The sequence below is a fragment of the Pleurodeles waltl genome, chromosome 4_2 (genome assembly GCF_031143425.1).
Source record: "Pleurodeles waltl isolate 20211129_DDA chromosome 4_2, aPleWal1.hap1.20221129, whole genome shotgun sequence".
NCBI classification, from domain to species: domain Eukaryota; kingdom Metazoa; phylum Chordata; class Amphibia; order Caudata; family Salamandridae; genus Pleurodeles; species Pleurodeles waltl.
Genome location: NC_090443.1, coordinates 832,046,816 through 832,070,411, shown reverse-complemented (window position 1 = coordinate 832,070,411; position 23,596 = coordinate 832,046,816). Strand labels below are relative to the sequence as shown.

At 42.0% G+C, this 23,596-nt stretch overlaps 1 protein-coding gene across 7 annotated transcripts in view; it reads left to right on the top strand.

The window, feature by feature from the left end:
* The window catches only part of NFIA (nuclear factor I A), an 807,499-nt gene that overhangs the window by 604,934 nt on the left and 178,969 nt on the right, over nt 1-23,596 (top strand). For all 7 annotated transcript variants that reach the window (XM_069232553.1, XM_069232552.1, XM_069232556.1 and 4 more), the window contains exon 5: nt 18,942-19,059. In XM_069232553.1, coding sequence (XP_069088654.1) covers nt 18,942-19,059 — 118 coding nt within the window. The remainder of the gene's footprint in view (nt 1-18,941; nt 19,060-23,596) is intronic.

Below are 23,596 nucleotides of genomic sequence, written 5' to 3'. Positions count from 1 at the left end.
TTGCAGTAAATAATGTGTTTGTTTAATGTATGATGCTAATTTATTTTAAAATTTCCTCAGAGCAAATTTTTTGTGGGGGGTGATTGGTCTAATCCACACTTTATTCTGTAGCAATCCTGATATTGTTGTGGTACCACATGGATCTCTGTTTTAGATCTTGCCTGTAGCAACACAGAAAGATGATGGACGGAATGCTGAACATTGTCAAATATTTACCCCCAGATCAGGGTTTAATCCATTCTTTCTTTGCTCACCATGACACCCCAATTTGGACCCAGCCATATGCAAATCAGTCTTGACCCTGCTCCCCATGGAAACAGTCCAGCTCGAACTGCCAGGCCAAGTCCTCGCTGGATGAGAAACAAGTATCAAGGGCCGGTTTTGGGCTATCATCCCTCATCAGCTTGGCTTGCTTGAATCCAGTGGCATAGTGAGCACAAGACCAACCCCTGGGCATACCATTTGTACTTAGGGCAACTATAGCAACACAAAAAAGATAATGGACGGAATGCTGAACATTGTCAAACACCCACCCCGAGTCACTGATCTGGGTTAAATCCATCGTTTTTTTTGCTGTAGGTTATTTCTGTGCTGCATCCAGGGCTATACTTTTCTCCAGATGGGTAGAGGTTTGCCTGGTAAAGATTTTTATTTATTACACTATTTGCAGACTATTGAGATATAAAATAATGTAACTCATAATATTCGGATCTGCTGTAAAGTCTAAAACTATTTTGGGAAGGCACCATCGGACATGAAAATCAGGGAGATCAGCAATGTCTGAAACTACCTATCAGAATTGAATTGAGAATACATTTTTGAAAAATATTTTGTCATAGACAAATCTGATACAGGATCACAGGGAGTCTGTGATTGAGAATGGAAGCTTTGTTTACAGTGAACATTAATAAGAGTCAACTTTTTCAAAAAATTCTAATATAGACTTTGGGTGGGTGTAATGTCCACCCCTGCTCATGATTCCATGGCTTTCTTCTCTAGCTCAGTTCCCTGCTTCTCACTCAGTCACTTTCCTCTCTGTTCTTTTGTTCGTCCCACCCAGGGTGCATTTCGGTCCTGCCATGTTTTGATTAAGTGAGTTATACTCTTCCATTCCAGACAAGAGGACCTTTCATGGCAGTACGTGGTGTACTGTTTTTTTCGCTCACTCTGTTTCCCTGCTTCTTTTCTGCTCATTGAACTATGATAAACATGTTCCCTCAGTATTTGCTTGTCCCCCTCATCCCTCATGTTGTATATGCCTTCTCCCGCTGTGTTGGCAGGGAGCCACCCTTGTATGTTTCTGAAACTATTCCATGTCGGCTTCCTGGACATACATGCTGCTGTTTTGGAACTCATTTCCTTTTGATTTTAAGAAAAAACGTACGAAGATGGCTGCCATGCGTACGCGCTCTTGGTAGTCATCTTGCCACGTTTTTCTTACGGCAAAAAAATCCTAAAATTGCCGCCATTTGCACACTCATGCCAGCTTACTCAGAATGCTTTTTCTGCTGCTTTAAGACGCCAAGATCACGCTGCGTGCGCACGATGGACAACAGAGACAAAAAAACTAAATGTTTCAAAGCCAATAACTGCACTTTGGTGTCACAACGGAGACCTATTGCCTTTGTCAGTGTTCGTTCATATGGACCTTTGACATGAAACAGCGGACATCCTTTTCTATGCAGCTACCTAGAGGCTGGAGTTCCCTGACTTTACCCTGTCAATAGCGTTGTGCTTGTGTAAACTAAAAAGTGTAGCTGCGATGCAAGAGAATGGAACTGCATGGAACACTAGAGATCTTATTCTTCCGAGCTGCCCATTGTTTTGGGAGCTAAAACCCACCTTGTAAACCCCGATACCGACGGGCGCAGTATCACCTACTGATTGTATGTTGTGTTTTTTCTTGTCTGTTTATGCTGCAGTTTTTGGTTTGCAGCGTTTTTAGCTAGTAACCATATGAGCGCATTGAAACAGTGTGCAAATTATCCGGGGCCTTTAAGATCACACCACACACATCTGGGAGCGCGAGGGAGGACGTGAAGCTGATGCTAAGAGCCCGCAGGCCTGGGATGAACAGGTGCGCTGACCTTGCCTTAGACCCTCGCACAATTCAGCAGCAGTCCACTCAAACCTCCCTCTTGATCGATAGCCTATTAAAGCAGCACAACATGTCGACACAAAGGCAGTGGTTAGCTATGTTTATAAATGGACCACCGCATAACGAGATGGGGTCAATACCGGCCTGCACCAGTCATTTCGAAATGAGCATCACACATTTCATATCTTGTCTTAAGGCCCTGGCCTTCCGCTGTGTAATACAGTGAAAGCCGACGGCTTCTCTCTAACCTCACCTTTTTTTAAACAGCGCATTTTGGCTTTCACGGCTACGAGCGTCAGTTTGTTTTATGTACTTATTAGGTACATAAAAAGTTTATTAGAGCAGCATACTGTCTCTTCCTGGTGTCTAATCCCTTTGCACATAAATATATTATAAACCTGTATCCGTGCAAGGCTGCAAATGCATTACCACGGTTTTTATTCGGCCCTTTTCTTATAACTAAATCAAAGCAATTGCAAAAAAAAAAATTTAAGTAATCAAAACACCAGCTGGCTAGTTCTATTAAGTGTGCTTCCTGTGCTCTAATTCACGAAATTTCCAAAATAAACCTTAAAATGCTGATTTAGCTCGCTCAGAGTTTTTTTGTACGTTTTCATATTTTTCTTGACAGTTGTGAATCATTAATTTATGACGTTAATCTGGCAACTGTACGAGTTTAATCAGAGCTCCCATTTATACCCTTGTTCGCAGGTGGGCACACGGAAGTCTGCTTACATTACTCTTCCGGCGCCCTCCAACCTCGCTTCAAAAGGCCTGGTGTTTGCAAGGCTCTTCCTTCAAAATACTTCTAAATAAAGCTGCTTATTCGAAAATATCCATAGCAGGCACACTGCCACTGTGGGCCTATTTATATGATGTGAATGCCTGTCACCTGCCTATCCATCTTCTCAATACCTTATTGGGTGTCTCGTTTTTATGGATTTATTTTCTGCAAAATAAAACGGGTGCAGCAGGCAGTCTTGACTAAATGTCGATTTAAGGCGTGGTGACATAGTTACACAACCAACTGATACATAACAAAGCCTAAACCAAAACACTGAATACAACTTTGAAAATGTTTTCTGTCTTTGACAGGGGTTTTGTCTCATATTATTATGTGGTTTGCAGGGGATAGCACCAGGCTGCATAATACATGCCGAACTGTGAGCGGATAACATCGAGAATCAGGCAGAGAACTACAACAAAGCAAGCGTTTGCAAAGCCATTAGGTTTGGTATTAATGTTCTAAGTCGTCCAAACACAGACAGGCACAAATATTGTTTGCATGTATTAGAGCATTAAATCAAAACCTGTTGCTTTGCCGATGCTTGTTTGCTATTGATATCTCTTTTAATATTGTGGGTGTCATCAGTTTACTAATGACAACCTGTCCTTGGTCCCCTGCAATTGGTTCAGTTTTTCGGTTTGATGAAAACTCAAGCCTAAGAGCAAATTAATGTTTTCCTTCTTGCTTCCACTGAGCACTTACAAACTCACAAGCACCCAAAGGCACTTAAAAACTCTCTCACTTTATGTGCCACCACTTTGCACTGCCAGAGCTTATTGCTGCCTTTCTGACAACAGTGGGGGGCGTCAGGCAGGTGCTGTGGGGCAAAGAATGCTGGTTGCAGCTAGAGCTAACTTCCACTATCCTTCCTGGGCTGGCATTTGTCTTGTGACGCCTTCCATGGGAACCACAAGGAATGCAGCGGTAATCTGGCCATGATGGCGGGGAAAAGAGTGCAGGGAATGCATTGTGGGAAGAAGCAGGAGAAGACGCAGTGGTACAAGGGTGCACATGAATCATGGGCAGGTGTGTTCCAGAGCTTCCCCAGCCCCTTGCAGCCAGGCTGGCCTTAGGTGAGGACTGGGGTGTCCTCTTTGTGCATGTAGGCTGCTTGGGCTTTGTTTACGACTAGTGCTCATTCCCACTACTTTTCCCGAGGTGGCCTGTCCACAGCTTTGCCTTCCTTGGGAACTGCAAGGCAGACAATAGCATGCCAGCCTTGAAGATGGGACAAGGAGTCTAGAGAAATCACAGTGAGTGGATGCAAAGTGGGATGGAAGGTACAAAGGCTGGGGCACCGACTCGGACATAACTACAGCTCATCCTAACTAATGTGAGGTGTAGCTAAAGGTCCGTGATCTACCTAAACTAATTTCTAAAAAACTGTGTCAGCAAATCACAAGCATCTTAAAGGTAACATTAATCAGGTGTGATGAGCTGTGATAGGCATCATTCTGTATCCTGTTTATTTGATTATAACCAAAAGTTTAAAAAAAAAAATCCCACCCTGCTGTGGATCACTCTTGAAAAGTACCTACCTAATATAATTTTAATTGAAGTGACACTTCCACTCTGACACAGAGATGCATATACATGCTTTAAAAAAATGCACTTTATGCAGGGGACATGTCAGTTAGACGCACAGGCATTGGGGATGCAAAAAAAAATTCCACTAACTCAGGCACTCTGACATTATTTCATAGTAGGGCTGGAGGAATAGTGGTGAAGAAATAGAAACTTGTGAAAGCCTTCATCTTGTATTTGGCAATCAATACAAATATAGCTAGAAAATCATATAAGGTCAGAGAGAAATAACAAAAGGTAAACTTATTGAAAGTAGAATCACCTTCAAGCAGTGACCAGTGTCGAGACTGAAATCTGGAAAAATATAGACATCTTTAAATGAAACATAAGCATGCTTGAACTACTGTCATACCAGGTATTGAAGTGTGAAATCGTTTTAAAGCTGCAAAAGAGGATACATGTATTATTTTACTCGCCTTTTAAGCAATATATTAGACACTGCACTGGTCAGATCCTCTGGTAGATACTTAAGGAGAAGTCTCAAAGACTATTTTCCCGGCAACTTTTCAAGGGAATGGTGTTTTTCATTCCATAGATAATTTACGATTACTGATGAAAACTCTTGATAGCTATTTGCCTGAGTGTATTTGAGATGTAGAGAGCTGAGTGAGGTAGGTAAGACAAGCCTGAGATAACCGAGGCAGAAGAAGTGGGCGGAGTGAAACGGGGTGAGTTGTTCCCCTTATTTTTTTAACCAAAGGATGGAGCTAAATTGTCACTTCCAAATGACTACAAGAAAATTCAACATTTGACATTGGACATGCAACATTGGAGTTGAAGTCAATGCACGAGGAACAAACTTTCTTTAGTGTAAAGGTGTGGGAAACATGGAGATTCCACCTCGCCCACAATGTAGAATGTGCTCTTGCTCTGAAGGTCTTTATCATTGTAGTGGAATTCGGTCTCCCCTCGGGTGATTTCATGCATCATTCACAGATACGAGCTCGGAGGGGTTCCCCTTCCAGAGAAGACCATGCCCAGTCCAGCAGACCTAAGACACTAGTGGCCATATGTACGAACACATTTTCCCATTGACACAGAATGGGTAAAACCCTTTGCTACATCTGGCCCTAGATTCTAAGATTCTTTGGAGTCAGATATGTCAATTGTCCCCAATACACTTCAAAATCAGGCTGGATGTCTGCTGCTCATGCTTTCCAAAAATCATTTCCTAAATGTGCATCTCATTCATGTTGTGAATATGGTATATTTCAAGGCAGTCACTATCAGACTTTTAGGTACGTTTTGCGGTATAGGTGATGTGTATTAAAGCAGCAAGGGGTGCTCTCATTAATTTATTTTACTTTCTGGATTTACTTTTGAATTTTATTTTCTGGTGCTCAATTCGGCCTAGAGTTTTCATAGTATCTTGTTCATTTAAAGACTATTGTGCTCATTAACTCTTCACTCAGTCTCTCCTGTATAGAGCTGGTTCTCACAGATAGGTCACAAGAAAACATGGATAACTAAGTATATGGAAATGTTATTTATTTAGGAGTAGACCACCCCAGCCTCCCGACACAGCTTCAAATGGGTTATTTGCACCTTTAGCCTGTAGGTTTACAATAGCATGCCCTATTTACACAAGCACCCAGTGGTGGAGGCTTCGGGACTACGCCAACTGTGTTATCGGAAATATGTTTATGTAAAGTTTTTTTTTAATTACATTTGATAATATACTTACACTCCCATTTATATTAATTTCCGAGCTATGTATAACTTTTAGTAAAATATGAAGATTTAAATTGGGTTTCAATATTTTGTTTTATACACTTTAAGCAACGAGTAACAGAGCAGCAACATCAATTAAATGTATCAAAGACTTTCTGAAAAGTGTTACATTCTGCAGAATGACTATATGACAGATTTCTGTGCAAGGCAGGCTACCAGCAGCATGGCCATTTTTCTCGGCCATAACTGCTCAATCTGCAGCATTCTGCTATCAACAGTGGTGTGTGAATTATAGCAGTCCATGTCCGTGTAACCTTTTACAGAAATTACTTACTAAGGTTTCTTTTTCCACGAGAATTCATCAGTTTTACAGCCTCATGTAGCTGCTGTCGGGATACTCTGGCCTAAAACAGAAGTCGATAAACTTAGTTAATTTTCGTAAACTTAATTGTTTCATACTCCAATAAAAAAACATTAAAGTAGGGGAAAGAAGCACTTTAATTTTATTTCTGTGAATTACGTGCACGTTGATTGCTTTTAATTATGATATCTGATTTGTTTAAGTTTTAAAAGTAGAAATACATTTAATAACTATCAAAAATGCCTTTTCTTTTGTCCCTACCTACTGAAACAGAGTATTATGTACTTTTAACACACGGTCCGATCATGAACCACCTGGTATCTGTGGCGGTAATTGTATCTGCCTGGTAAAAATAATCATTCTTTCCCATGTGCTTCAACTTTTATTCTGTTTATATTTTTAATAGTTACACACGGAGAGATATTATTCCAAATACATAACTTCAAAATAAATCCCTGCTTACATAGCATACTGAAATTCGATGAAGACCAAAGAAGAGAATGACAATAGAAATTTTAAACCATGGATCTTCCCCAAAAGGTGTCCTACACGAAGAAATCGTCAGCATTTCAAAACTACTTTACCACTCATATCTGTAACCATATTAAAATATAAAAAGAGGTATAATTAGGAACGATAGTACTGGGATAGCCAGTTATTCAAAGTTAGGACAAAACCCAGCATGTGTCTTTCAGATGGAACTGCCCTGAACCAGTGGATATCAGACCACTGCCTGCTCTGAAAAACCGAAACCAAAAGGTTTCGTTATTTTTTTTATTTTTCAACTCGTTTTCCTTTAAGGAAAATGGGCTGCAAAATAAAAAAAATAAAAAACTGCTTTATTTAAAAAGCAGTCACAGACATGGAGGTCTGCTGACTTCAGCAGGCCACCATCCCTGTGAGTGCAGGGACTCGCTATGGGGTCGCAAAATGCGACCCACCTCATTAATATTAAGGAGGTGGGTCTTTGTGACCCCATAGCGACTCGCAGTCGGTGTCTGAGACACTGTACTGCATCCAATTTTGCAAATCGGAAATTGCGAGTCGCACCGACTCGCAATTTCCGATTCGCAAAATCGGACTTTGCTACATCTGGCCCTAAATTACTTGTAGTGTGTACCACCACATAGAGAGGCTGTATGCAAAGAATTGTGAATAGCTGACAGTAACCTTGTCACGTCTGTAGTCACTTTCACATCTTTACATCAGCTGCCAGACACACAGATGTAAATTGTCTTGAGGTGTGATGTGATTGCTGTCACACGCAAAAAGAACAAGGTGATGGATGGAATGCTTGAATTATTCTCAGCCACTGGCAATCTCTCAGGCCGCATTCCAGTCCATCATCTTATTGCCCACCATGCCACCTCTGTTTGGACCCAGCCATATGCAAATTAGTCTTGACCCTGCGCCTCACGGGAACCATCCACCCCGAACTGCCAGGCCAAGCCAGGTCCTCCCTGAATTGGAAAACAAGCAACCTAGGACTGTTTTCGCCCTAGTCAGGGCTCTTCAGTCAGGTCCCGGGCTCACTGTGCCACTTATATGGCTGAGAATAAACTGATGTGGCATGGTGAGCAAACAAATGATGGATTGGGCATTTGCTCGCGGCCTGAGCGAATGTCAGTGGCTAAGATTAAGTCATACATTCCATCCATCACCTTGTTTTCGTTATCGCCGTCTCACCTTCTAGTAATTAACACTTTTCTTTTACTCTATCGGCATTCTACCTAGATCTGAGTGGGGAGGAGAGAGGAACACTAGCCTTCTGTAAGATTGAATACCAAAAGCTATTTATATTGCCATTAATTGAAGATTACGAAGCAATCTTTACAGTCCTTCAAACTCAAGTAATAGGATGAACATGTTCACAACTTTGTTAGTACATAAAATATGCCATGGTTTCTTCAAAATAGATTGATCTTATTGTGCATCCTTATACCTGTTCATTGAGGTTTAACACATAACTTTAGCCCAGGGTTTTTAAGGCATCCTTTCGGTTCCTGCTCCCAGATAATGGTATCTCTTACCCTGGCGCCTGCTGCTATGTTATGTGGCAGTCAGGGCACCCAGTACAACAGTCTTTTTTGGCACCGCACCTCCTTCTTTAAGAATTCCCTCACTAACACCCTTTAGGAGTGCCCTCATCTCTCCATAGCCCCTCTCTGACATACATACATATTTTTTAACACTACTCATAGTTCACTCGCACTCAGATCTGTGATCTGCATGGTACATGTTCTTTGCAGCAGGCACAATAATCCTCTGTGCTACTATGAGTCAAAACTGCCACTAGACAAAATTTTGATCTCTCATTAGCGGGAACATTACTCACTAGAGTTATCTTGACATTTTTATTGTTGCCTGAGAACTGCTAGGTTCACAAGGAAGCTCACTGCTTTGAAAAGCATTTTTTTAAAACATAGTGCCCTCTACTAAAGTCAGCGCCAGATGTGGCTGCATTGGTTGCACCGCCCTCAAGCCGGCCCTGGTTACAGTGAATGACTAAGACTCCCTCAGTTGATAACACGCTGATCACCAATTCAGGTTTAACCTTCTTGAAGGCCTCAGAAACGTGGCTGTTAAATAAGATTCACTCTATGCCTCCTATGTCTTGTTTGTGATTGTCGTGCGCATTCCTTGAAGCTCTCATAGTGTGGTCCTGAATGAAGAACCTCTTTCCAAACCGTATCTTTAAAAGTTAGCAGTGCTCTGTTTGCTTCTCTTTTTATCAAATGATCATGAAGATAGCCCTCACAAACCTAGAAGCTTAGTTGAATCAGGTTTAAGTAGGACTGATATCATATCTTCTACTGTCGGAAAGTAATTGTTGTTTGCATTTAACTTGGAAACTCATGAGAGCAGTAGTATTTGCGTGCTGAACCCCTATGTAAGAAATCCCATTAAGGGACATCTCTCTGCTCTCACAGCTTTTTAGAAAGTTGAGTGGGGACATACTTAGGGGCTGTTGACCTCACCTGCACCATAAAAAAACTCTCTAGACCCAACTCAAAATGTGTGGCACCCGCATTGAGAGGGATAGTTTGTTCCTCCCGAAAGTGTGCGTTGTCTCCCTTCGTGCAAGATCACAATTCTCAAAATGAGCTCGTTGCAGCAGTGTTGACTTATAAACACAAATGCTGTTTATCTATTTTTAGGCCGGTGCACATTGGCCAGATTAGATTTTAGTGCACCCATTTGGCTACATTGAAGCTGTGTGTTAATATGTGAGAAATGCTTTCCAGCTACCTCAGTAGTGATGATGCATTTTATATTTTTGTAGCCTATTAATTGAAATCTGAAGGATACCATTATGTAATGAATTTTCATGTTCCAGTTTGGAATCCGCTAATGCATGTATGCTTATTGAGTAAAAGTAGTTGTTGAACTTATTTGACTGAGAAAAAATTGAAATTTGAAAATTCTGCATGGGATCCCCATCTTTATACACAATCTAATTGACAAAGTGTAACAAGATAACTCCTTAGATACGGTGTCTTGGTAATTATTTTACTTCAGATATGTTCTGCTGCATTGTTGCAAAGTTAGAACTTCGCTGGATTGAAAGGAGCGATGGTGAAACACAAGGAAAAAGAAAAGAAGCACACATGAAAGAAAATGGAGGGCTAAACACAGACGAAATGAGTGGAAAAGGAAAATATGATGGAGAAAAGCAGATAATAGAAATAAAGTCGAAAGAAAAAAGAAGGAAAGAAAGAGGGTGATATGAAAGACTGAAGCGCTTAAAAAGTGTGAGACATAGAAAAGAGAAAACGTTAAGGAGGTTAAAAGAAAAGAAAGGAATCAAAAAAGGAAAAACAATGAAACGTGGGCTGAAAGGAGGAGAGAGAGAATGTTAGAAAAGGGATACATGCAAGGAACCACAGAATAGGAAGTTAAAAAAGAAGAAGGAATTTAGAACATCTAGCCAAAGCAGAAGAAGGTAGAAATGTGGAAATGGGAAGAAGAAGCAGAATAAACAAAAAGTATAAAAAGATAAAGAACAGACAAAAGAAGAAGGAAAAAGGTAGAAAAAGAAAGGGTCAAAGTCATAAAAGTTAAAATGAGCAAGCGTAGCAAGAAAGCAAAAAAAAGAAAAAAATCACCGAGTGAGTGCAAGAAAGAAGAAACAGAAATAGGGAGCATAGGATAATCACCAAAAAAAAACATGGTGGAACAGAAAGAAATATTATTGACACCAGTGCCAATAAGATGTCAAAAGATGTGCATTTCAAGAGACGAGGAGGAGTGGAAAATTAAAATGAGATATGAGAGAAGGAAGAAATGGAATTTAAAAAGGAGACAGGAAATAAGAAGAAAGACTGACATAAAGAAGCGGAAATAAGCAATTAGATAAGACTAATGGGAATTGGGGTCTTAAGCAGTAATTTGAAGAGGACATAAGGGAAACAGTAACAGGTAGATTGTAGGGAGAGCAATTGATATGTAGGTGGAGTGCATCCGGTAGAATTAAGCTATGAAAAAGGAAAATGAGGGACAGGTGAATATAAGTGTGAAACTGAATAAGTAAGGCAACTGTGAAACTGAAAAATATAGTTGAAAGGGAAATTGGAAGAGACAGGTGAGAAGTGCGACTGATATGTAAAAAGAAGAGAGAATGTAAGAAGTAAGAGCTAAATTTATGAGGGTGAACTGTAAGCGATAGAATGAAAAATTTCCTAGCTATCGTAACGGAAAGTTTCAATTCTATTAAGGACTCGGAGGCGAGGATTATGCCTTGCTTTCTCCACTTTATTAAATGAGCAGCCAAGTAATTACCACAAACTACAAGTCCCATGAACAGTTGGGAAAATGAGTACAGTTATAACCAATAAACAGTAAGAATTTTGTCCAATTAAAGAAGGTAGTCCATAACATAGTCCCTCGTTTGTGTTGAGTCTTCCTCTTTCGAAGCGCGAGCAGTCAAGAACCGTCTTGTTTTGTGGCATCAGAGGCTATGAAAAATAAAACAGATTTAAGGAAAAAACTAATATTCAGAAAAACTAATCAGATTGTTGTTTAAGTTAAACAATATATTTTCTTATTATTTTTATTTATTTATTTATTTTTTAAATGCAGAAAAAACATGAAATATATAAGATAGGATATACTTACTAAATACGGGGTGGGTTCACCTAAACTTTGTAGTATTATAAAGGTGGTCCGGGTGGGATAATCCTCGCCTCCGAGTCCTTAATAGAATTGAAACTTTCCGTTACGATAGCTAGGAAATTTTTCATTCTATGTCAGGACCGGAGGCGAGGATTATGCTAGTTTAAAGCTCGTTGACAACCAATTGTGCTATATTCAGAACTGGTTTGAAGTAAAACCTTTTGAAGGTAGAATCTGATGACCAGTCTGCTGCATTAATGATGTCTTCCAGACGAGCACCTAAGTGGAATGCTTTAGAGGCCATAGCCCCACGAGCAGAATGTGCACCAAAAAGGGAAAGATCAATGCCCGCTTCATGCATGACCCAACGAACCCAGCGAGCAATAGTAGGAGAAGAAACAGCTCTATGAGGTTTACGTAATGAGATAAGGAGCTGATCTTCACCTGGAGGACGGAGTTCGGAGGACATGTCCTCGTATGCTTTAAGGCATTGAACCACACATAGTTTTGGAGCGTCAGGAAAAGCCAGATAGGAAATAACTCTGGTATTGGTTTTTGTGCGTCTTCCTACTGTAAACGAAACCCCTGAAGGAGAAAAGGATCTATGGGAAACGTCGAGAGCACGAACATCGGAGACCCTTCTGCAAGAAACGAGACAAAGTAACATGGCTAGTTTAGCCGACAGCTCCTTTCTGGAAAGATAGTGATTATGTTGCCAAGATAGGAAGAGATTCAGAACTTGATTAACGTCCCAGAGGAAAGAATAACGGGGTTCCGGAGGCAAAGAAAGTCTTATACCCCGAAGAAGACGACACACCAGTTTATGTTCACCGACAGGAAGACCATCAACTAGTACGTGTCCAGCTGAAATCGCGGATCGATAAGTATTAATAGAATGATAAGCTAGACCTTTGGAAGCAAGGTCAGCAAGGAAGTTCAGGATATGAACTATATTTGTCTCCACGGGATTAAAACCCCTTCGCAAACACCAACGGGACCATCTTCCCCACGCAGATCTGTAGCGTTTACAAGTGCTGGGAGCCCATGCTTTGGATAATATTTCCTCAGCCTGTCGCGAAAGTCCCGACACCGACCAGCGTCCCCGGAAATTCGCCACGCCATCAAGGTTAGAGAACCTTCGAGGACCATTTGATGAGGAGCACCATTCGGACTGAGAAGAAGCGAGGGAAACAGGGGGAGTCGGATTGGAAAATCCCAGGAAAGTTCCAGAAGAACCGGAAACCACACTTGAGACCTCCAGATTGGAGTTATGATCGCAATGGATGCCGATTGACGACGTACCTGTGCGGATGTTCGAGTAATCATCGCAAAGGGAGGGAAAGCATAAGCTTTCTCCTGACGCCAATCTTGTAGAAATGCATCCGTAGCTGTCGCTAAAGGGTCTGGCCTCCAGCTGAAGAATCTGGGAATCTGATGATCCAACCTCGAAGCGAAGAGATCGATCGAGAACGGTCCCCAAAGATGGGACAGAGAGGAAAAAACTTCCGGATGGAGTTTCCATAGACTGGAATCCTTGAGATGTCGAGAATGAAAGTCCGCAATCTGATTCTGGCTTCCCGGAAGATACTGTGCTGTCACGGAAACCTGATGGTCGAGGCAATACTGCCAAAAACTGGACGCTAGATTGGAAAGCGTTTCGGAACGAGAGCCACCTAGATGGTTGATATACCGGACGGCCAAAATATTGTCCATCTTCAAGAGGACGTTCGACTTGATAGAATCCTTGGTCCAGAATTTCACTGCAAATGAACCGGCTAGCAATTCGAGACAGTTTATATGTAAGTTCTGTTCCTGTAGTGACCACGTCCCTCCGGTAGAAAAATTGCCACATCGAGCACCCCAGCCTACTCTGCTGGCGTCCGACTCTATAACCAAATCTGGAGCCGAGCCGAAAATAGCTCTGCCGTTCCAGGCTTCCATATGTGAAAGCCACCAGCAAATTTCTTCTACCGCTTCTTGCGACAGAATCACTTTTTGGGAATACGAAAGGCGTTTGCGCAGGTGAGCTGCCTTGAGTCGTTGAAGAGCGCGGTAATACAATGGACCCGGGAAAATTGCCTGAATAGAAGAGGAGAGAAGTCTTATGAGGCGAGCAATCTGGCGTAGAGAGACTTTGTGTTTGACCAAGGTACGGCGAAGTTCGTGACGTATTTTTGTCATCTTGCGGGAGGGAAGACTTAAAGTTGCGGATACCGAATCGATAGTGAAGCCTAGAAAAAACAGTTTTTGAGAAGGGGTTAAAAGAGACTTGGTCTTGTTTATCATGAAACCTAGGTTTTGTAGTAAGTTGACGGTTGTCTGTAGATGCGTTGAAAGTTGTTTGGGACACTGGGCGAGAAGTAAAATATCGTCGAGGTACACAATTAACCGAATTCCCTGAGCCCTGAGGTGTTCCACCACCGGTTTGAGAACCTTGGTGAAACACCACGGGGCTGAGGAAAGACCGAATGGAAGGGTAGTGAACTCGAAAGTTTGATCTCCCCAGAAAAACTGAAGAAAACGTCTGTGGGGTGGGTAGACCGGAATAGTGCGGTAGGCGTCTTTTAAATCGAGACGAGCCATCCAATCTAGGGGGCGTAAAACGTCTCGAAGAAGGTGGATTCCTTCCATTTTGAAGTGGCGATATACCAGCCACTCGTTGAACTCTTTTAGATTGATGACTGGTCGGCGACCGCCATCCGTCTTGTCCACTAAAAAGATATTGCTTATGAAACCCCTCGAATGTAGGGTTGTTGGGCAAATGGCTTGTTTTCGTAGTAAATCCGAAATTTCGGTGTCTACTAAAAGGGAGTCCTGCGAAGAGAACACCAGGGGTTTTGGCAGTGAAACCTGTGTGGGAGTTCCTACAAATTCTATATGGAAACCTTGAATTGTTTGTTGGACCCATGCATCTTGTGTAATATGATTCCATTTGTGGATAAAATTTGCCAAACGACCCCCTACTTTTAGAAGGGAAGAAGGGAGAACACTTACCGTAAGAGGTTGTTGCTGAAGATCCTCTGCCACCACGATGTCTGAAACGTCTGGCTCTTGTCGGATAGAAGTTGGCAAAACGATTGTGATCTTGGAACTGATTCTGCCTGGAGCCTTGCCCCCTGAAGGAGTTGGTTGATTGTGGGCGGCCGGACGAGCGGCCCCTTCCTCGACCGGCCCCATGGAAAATCCGAGTGGGAAAAACCTTTTTCATTGAAGAGTGTGCCTTGTCCAGGGACGTGAAGGTATTAACAAACTTCCCTAACTCCTTTATGAAAGGTTCACCAAACAAACCTCCTTACGCTATCGGACCTGCTTCAGAATCAGCCAGATCCCCTAGTTTGGGATCCACTTTAATTAATAAAGAACGTCTGCGTTCGGTGGAAAGAGCGCAATTAGCATTTCCCAAAAAAATAATAGCGCGCTACGCCCAACCTGAGAGAATCTCAGGAGAAATTATAGCATCAGAGGACTTAGCATCTTCTGCCATGTCTAAAATCTTAGTCAAGGGTCCCAAGACATCCAGAAGTTTGTCTTGACATGCTCTCCAGGATCTATCAATTCCTTTCTTAGGGTCTTTAATAAATTTCTGCAGAAAAGTAGACATTTTGGGATCTAAATCTGGAGTGATGGCTACCTTGTCCGCCAAAGATGGTCGTGGACACTTTGCTCGAAGGCAATTACGAGAATCCTTTTCCATCGGCTTTCTTATACGTGACGCAACATAAGCTGCCACCTTGTCAGATGGCGCCCATTCAGACGATCTAGGATGGATAATATCATCGGGATCCAACATGTCTGAGATTTGAGGAGCAGATTGCGATCCAGAAGGAAGCCAAGATCTGGAAGGACTGGCGTCTGCTTCTTGATCCCCGACGAATCACTGTGAGGGAGATTTGGTGACCTAGGTCTTGAGGAGACTAGAGGAAAAGAAGGATCCGAGAGAGTACTCAGAGAATTTCTAACTCTATCGAAGAGGTCCACATCAAACCCTGATTCACGAGGACGCTTAGTTGGAGGCACATCTGCAAAGGTATCATTAGATGCAGGAGGGGCAGAAGGAATAACAGGAGGGGATGAGAATTTTGCGCATTCGCGCGCTATCTGTTGCGATAGTCTGTCCTCAAGGGGACCAATTGCTTCCGAGACGGCCCTATAAATGGACGCGTCCACAGCATCAAAGAATTCCTCTTCCTCGTTAGGATCCATATCCATTGTAGAAAAATATATGGGAACAATAAAGAATAATAATATTAAACAATAAAATGGTTTCAGAAGTTCTTTCCTTCTTTTTTTTTTTTTTTTTTTTTTAAATTAGTATATATTTATATATATATACCGAAATTTGTAAACAACTGGGCGTCAGTTGAGAAGAAAAAGAGTGTCTGAGCACTCAAGTTCAAAAGGCTAAAGCCCGGGACAAACTACACCCCAGTGCACCAAAAATGATTAAAAGGGGGTTGATAGCAACCTTCGTTGCTTGCCTGGGAGAATGTCCCAAAAAGGCTGTTTAATGATAATAATAATAACCCAAAGGGTTAAGTATAAAGAAAAAAAATATATATATAATGAAATACTGACTCCTGTAAAAGGAGCGTCACAGCCTTTCTTTTTCCGTTTCTTTGTTAATATTTACTGACCCAGCAGGGCGTCGCTCTCCAGGCAGAAGAAAAAGTGATTAATTGGTCCGGAAAACGAACGAGCGCGTCGAGGGAAAACACCTCACTGCACTCTGAGGAGAGAAATACGCGCGTCTGGTTCAGCGCGTCTCTCCTTCGTTGCCACGGTTACCTTCCCGGCAAGCACCCTCTGACGGTTGCCGGGAAGGAATGTGTACCATAAGAAAAAACGCTCGCGAAGGGGCGAAAAACGCTCCCGCGAGGCAGCAAATATTAAATAATTACATTACAGACGAAATACAATGAAATGAGCATAAATATACAAATACATGTGAAAAATACAGAGAGCAGGGAAAAAACGACTTATCTCGGCTGCGAGCAGCGAAGAAAGAGGAAGACTCAACACAAACGAGGGACTATGTTATGGACTACCTTCTTTAATTGGACAAAATTCTTACTGTTTATTGGTTATAACTGTACTCATTTTCCCAACTGTTCATGGGACTTGTAGTTTGTGTTAATTACTTGGCTGCTCATTTAATAAAGTGGAGAAAGCAAGGCATAATCCTCGCCTCCGGTCCTGACATAGAATTAGAAACATTGTTATGGTGTGGCGAATTGACACTAAAGGTTGGATGAGGATTGGAGGTTATAGATGGAGAAGAGAACTAAGGAAATGATGAGGAGGTGAGTATATGGGGAGTTGGAGATCAGAGGGCATGTGGGAGAGATAGAAGTGAAAAGGACAGTGGGAACGCTCATTAGTGGCTTGGGTCTGTGATCCGTGGAAGAGGTCTTTAACAACTGATACAGCTTTTGGAGTCAGACTGTAACACTCATTACGCTAAAATGCAAAGCCTGCAAGCGTTATTTTCCTACATTATCTGCACATTTCTTGAAGGTTGAATAAAGACTGCACTAGTTGTCCAAAGCAGAGAACCTGAGTAGAATCATGGATATATTATTCAATACCGGATTCAGTAATGTATATCAAGCTGTGTTACTAGCGGCAGCAGTCTATACGCTATTGGGCTCATCTTTGGCACTTACTCAAAAACAATTGTGACTCATAAATTTTGTATTTATTGTCGCTTGAGATTCGATAACCACCACCCTAAAAACGTTCAGTTCTCACTCTACATCTCACCCTATTGGTCTATTTTTCCTGAACTTGCATTTATACTAAGTAAGTGCCTGCCTGGGCTGCAGCAGGCGTTGTTCTCTGCTACAGAGTGCAGTGACATCTACACAGCTCAACCAGACGATAGCTTGGTGAGTCTGTCCTGGTTCAGTCAACAGTTGGTGGCAGCAACTCAGCTCTCGAATATGGAATATGAAGCTACTCCATTCCCTAAAGGGAGTTTTAAGGCTACGGAAACTACCTAATGCCACCCAAGTCTGGGTTCTCGTCAACCGTTTAGTTGCCATACGTTCATTTATCCTTCACTTAATGGCCTTCTTTACTGATTGGAGTCCAGTCACAACTTCCCCTTAACATTCCAAACACACTGCTGGTTTTCCTCCAGACTGTCTGACCAATCAGTTGTTTTCAGTCCTTCCAGGGAACGTTTGCAGGCATGAAAACCCATCAGTCAATCACATGCAAAATGAACAGCTCTTACCAAGCCCATGCACATCCAAATCTCCTGTGAAGGCATAACGGTCTTCTCGTCCAGGTGTCTACTGTGTTACATACAGTCTTCAGTGATCTGGCACTCGTGCTGCAGTTCATTCTTACCAAGCCCCTTTATTTCTAGACGGCGTAGGGGCTAGTAGGTTGCTTGTATCCTATAGGGTAGATATTCAAGAAGGGAAGGAAAAGAACAGATCTAATCATTTTTAATGAAACGGTGTACGGGTGTAATGGAAAATTGGAAAATAACGTCCAATGCAGATAAATTAACGGACGTGCATTCAGGGTGCCAAGATATAGAGGACATTTACATCATATGACTTCCGGAGGCTATGGACGGTATAATACATGATAACCACAACAAGAGTAAATTGTGCAACATGTAGAAACATAGCGCTGTGCACGTCGCTTGTGACATCACAGCTGGAGCCTTAAGCCTAGATCTGGAGGCCACGTCTCCATGTTTGGAGAGAGTTCAGGAAGCAGCTGATAAAGTGGGGGGTTGTTGTTAGCACAGATCATGTAAGGTGGGGATCAAGAATCTGTATGTGTGCTCTAGAGGGATGAGAAGCTGCGGATCTGATGGGGTGCTTAAACCTCCGAAAACAGACCTTGTGCAACAGTTGTCCAGAAAAACCATGAGATTACGGCTGGTAACCTAGGTCAGGTTTGTCCAGGACATATTTAAAATGTACTTAACAGGGTGAGTAATAAACGTGTGGAATAATAGAGTATAAATGGTGGTTTTGACAAGACCAAAACTAAATTATTAATGTGTGGAGTAAGAATACCATGGCGCAGGCCAGGGTTAGATGGACTTCTTCCAGTGTCTGTGTAATTAAAGCATGAAGATATGTTTTCATTGTATGGAATGGGCAGTCAATCTTTTCTTTCTTTTTAGTTGTTATAAGTAAAATGTATCCATGTTTGGAGAACCAAAGACATATTTGCACCAATAGAGTACCATGTATTTTCTTTCAGCAATGCATCCACTGCATCAGCTAGAACAGGTGAGGTTAGTCATTGTATCTAAACAGGAAAGGCTACCTATTTACTCAGCATTTGTTCTCTTGTTCTTTCAGCTCCGATAGCTGCAGGCACTGGTCCCAACTTCTCCCTTTCAGATCTGGAAAGTTCTTCTTATTACAGTATGAGCCCCGGAGCAATGCGGAGGTCCTTACCTAGCACGTCTTCTACCAGGTAACTGATATATAAGACTACCTGTATTGTTAGAGAGCTGTTATGTCTGTTGCACCCATGGAAACATTATTTGTCAGAGCTGATGTAGCTTAAGAGTGTTTTATTTTCCATTGTAGAAGGATGCACTAGTGGTTGCAAAGATGCAGTCCTGTTCTTCTATTAATGCTCCCTTCTCATTCATTGTTTCGCAGAGAGCCAATTAAATACAATGCAACCCTACTTTTAACCAAGCCAGGTGGCCTGCCACTTCCAGGGGATGTTGGGGAATGATAATGGCCCCACTGAGGACATAATTTGGCTGCACCAAATATGGCCAATCTGTAATTGTGTCCTGCGGGCCATTGCGTATCCCGGGCACAGGCAACTGACAGGGGTTGGAGCCTCTGCATGGGAAGGCAGTGATGGCGAGATGTACCAGAGCATGCCTAGGAACAATGGGAGATATGTACTCTAGTGCAATACAGAAAACAAAACTAAACCTAAACCTGCCAATGACAACATACATCAACAATCGTCATATTGGGAGAACTAGATGGTGTTTACAATACTAAATGCGCTAATAAAGGATGTAGATTGCTGTTCACCTCCTAGGACATTTCCCTTTGAAACCCAAAGGTCTTGTCTAATACTACTCCTCCTGTGGGACGTTGCATCTTATTGCGAGAGAGCTAGTGCTGCCAGATGTTACCACCCATCCCTTAGACAGGACGCCTAGAGTAGGAACACGTCCACTAACGTGATCACTTGACACTGGCATCCAGACCACTGATGATTTCCTCCTTAAAGGTGAATTGCTTAAATAATTACGTACAGAGGAAAAAAGTACTCCACAATTTACATACCAAAAGATCTGACATTATGCTTCTTCAGGAAACGCATCTGTCAGGAACTGAATCCCTGAAACTGCAGGGTGACTGTGTGGCCTTAGTGATCAGAAATAGCCGTGCAACCACCTTTCTAGATAAGAAGAGTAATACTTTGCACTTGTTAATAAATGTGGTTTTGCTATCATCATTATAAAATCTCTCCCACATATTGTTTGGAAAACTTGGTCTGACCCCCAAAGATTTACTGTAAATCCCATACACGGAAGTGACGTGAAGCCCAGGAGGCATTATTAAGAAGGCACTGGCACTTGAGGAAAATAAATGATACCACAGGTACACTTAAATCTATTGTGTGGGACACCCTTAAAGCATTGGGTAATGTTACAAGATCCATTTAAAAATAAGAAAAGTTCTTACTAGAATTGCAAGAAAACATAATGTTCCTGAAGAGAAAGCTTTCACTATTACCAATTGAGGCATTGAGTTCTGCACAGAGAAAATATAAATGTAGTGTTTAGACTGAGGACACCTCTTGAGGTAGTAGTGAGGCAATTGGAGAGCATGAAGGGTATATAACTACTTTGCATACCACACTTACAACCCCAGGAATTGGCTCAAGTGGACATACATGGGAGAAAGAGATGGGAGGACGCCTGGAGTGGGAGCCAGGACAGATGTGGTGGGATACAATAAGTGCAACACAGAGTCTGCAGTTAAAATAAAAACTGGTTGGTATATGACCACAGATAAAATGTACTGCATGTTTCCTGATGCATGAGATAGATGCTGAAGGGGTTGTGGGCATAGAAGTCGGAAACATATTTGGTGGTATTGCTATTTGAAGGTATTGCTGGCAGCCATAGAAAGAATGGTTGGCTACCCTATGCCAGGCATACCCGAAGTGGTAGTGCTGGGATTAGGCCAAGTCAACTGGGATGCAGCACAACGCAGACACTGGGAACTAATATTCCAACGTTTGGAGGCATTAAAACTGTACTGGTAAGTTAGTGGAAGCAAAAAGCATCTCCTTCCTTGGAAATCGTGTATGGAAAACTATGGGAAACCATAGCATTGCAAAACCCACTGTACCACACTGTCAGATGTAAAGATGACTTCATGAAGATGTGGTCACATTTATGAGTGAAGATAACTGATATCTATCATGCCCACCAAGACTCAGAGCCCTACACTTGTTTGACTACAAACAGATTACAGACAACTATTAGGATCAGAGGAAAAGATCGAGAGGCTAGCCAAATCAAAAGGATTGCAAACTGGATCAAAGGACTGTAGTGGAACTTGATAAAATGCACCAATACAACAAGGAAATAAGATGTTAGAAGAGGTTGATTAATTTGCTGATTAGGTCATGGGGAACATGAGAACGAATGCATACAGCTATGAATGAAGATGAGAAGTGCATGCACACATTATGTTATTAGAAAATATGTTAATTGATGTACATGCTTAAAAAATGTGTTTTTTTTTTACACAATTGAAAAAAGAGCAATGGTGTTTTTATCCAGCCCAAGAGAAACTCAGAACAGACGCAGTCTTGAACATTTGCCTCCAGAACATCTGGGACTTACTACCCAATATTCATTTAGTCTAGTTGTTTATGGCATAGGCATTTCTTTAAAGTAAGCAGTAAAGTGCTTCTATGAGACTTCTGAACTAGTTGTAGAATATTCTGCAATATTATGCAATACTCGAGAATATTTGTTGATGTTCTCTGCCCCCATGATTTAGAGTAAGAAAAAACACTCCCCATTGTGGTATTTTGGTATGAAGGTATTTCAAGGGCTGTTCAAATGTCTGCATTGAACTATTTTTTTTTAGTTTGAAAAAAAATCATCATCTGGTGCTATATCTGTTTGTCTTGGTAAACTGATTGAGTCTCGTGGAAATGGTCAGTGTACATCCTCATTTTGACAAGCCCTTCTGTGCAAAGTAGTCATACATGTTTTTTAACTGACTGACTAAGCTGGTGACCTCGCTTATTTGGCCTAGGAAGGTGCACTCGTTTTGTATATTGAGATTGAAGACCTCTTAGTGTGGTCAGTCTTTGTGGCTAACTATAAAAATGGTGGTCTTAAGGAAACCTATGGCCAATTAAATCCTTCTGTAGTAATTATAATAACGGAGAGGCATGATCCATTTGATTATACCTGTGATGTTTTCTCTGGAATTCTTAAAAAAATCAGCTTCCAAGTCCTGGATCACTGTATAGGATTAATGGCAGACTAATCACTTCCCTGGGGGACTGATCTCCCTGTTGCTCCATCAGTTGTCAGCTTAGATGATATTGAAATGGTTTTGGAAATAGGAAGTCTCCAATTTTGGGAGTTGGCACAGCTAATAGAAACGAACTTCTTCCTCCAATGCTTTAAGCTCACAACAGTTTGGGTTCTGCAAGTATTTCAAGCTTTAACGTGTATCTGATTGAGACTTCTAGTTGCAGATACCTCATTGTTGGACTTTTTTGCTTATGCAGGGCCATCCCCAATCTTTGTGCCTCCTGCCTCCTAATTTAACTGACCTGCTGCGGTTGGCTTTTGAACTCTGAGCACTTTACCACTGCTAACCAGTGCTAAAGTGCATATGCTCTCTGTGTAAATTGTATGGTTGATTGGTTTATCCATGATTGGCATATTTGATTTACTAGTAAGTCCCTAGTAAAGTGCACTAGAGGCGCCCGGGGTCTGTAAATAAAATGCTACTAGTGGGCCTGCAGCATTGGTTGTGCCACCCACATTAGTAGCTCTGTAATCATGTCTCATACCTGCCACCGCAGTGTCTGTGTGTGCAGTTTTAACTGTAAATTCCACTTGGCAAGTGTACCCACTTGCCAGGCCTAAACCTGTATTTTCCTACATGTCAGACACCCCTAAGGTAGGCCCTCGGTAGCCCCAAGGGCAGGGTGCAGTGTATGGTTAAGGTAGGACATATAGTAATGTGTTTTATATGTCCTGACAGTGAAATATTTTTTAATTAGTTTTTCACTGTTGCAAGGCAAGACCTGTCCCTCTCATAGGTTAACATGGGGGCTACCTTTAAATTTGATTAAAGTGTAGATTATCTTTGGGAGCGGATGGACAGATGAAGTTTGGGGACTCTGAGCTCACAATTTAAAAATACATCTTTTAGTAAAAGTGATTTTAAGATTGTGTGTTTGAAAATGCCACTTTTAGAAAGTGAGCATTTTCTTGCTTATACCATTTATGTGACTCTGCCTGTTTGTGGATTCCCTGTCTGGGTCAGTTTGATAGTTGGGCTGGTTGCACCTCACACTAGACAGTGACACAAAGGGAGCTGGGGTGTAGTCTGCTTTTCCTGATGGGCCTTCTGTGCTAGGAGGGAGGGGGGGAGTGGTCACTTACACCTGAAAGGGCTGTGCCTGTCCTCACACAATGCAGTCTCCGACCCCTTGGTGAGTGTCTGGGACATGGGCAAGGCAGGATTTCACATTCAAAGAGACTTTACTTTAAAGTAGGCCTACTTCAAAGGAGAAAACGGGTATAAGAAGGGCACCCAAAACCACAGACTTTAGAACACTTCTGGAAACAAGAGGAACCTCTGCCTGGAGAAGAGCTGAGGAAGAAGAGCTGCCCTGCCCGTGACTGCTTTGTGGAGCCATCCTGCAGTTGCTGCCTCTGCTAGATCAAGAGGGCAAAGACTGGACTTTGTGTGCCTTCCATCTTGAGAAGAAC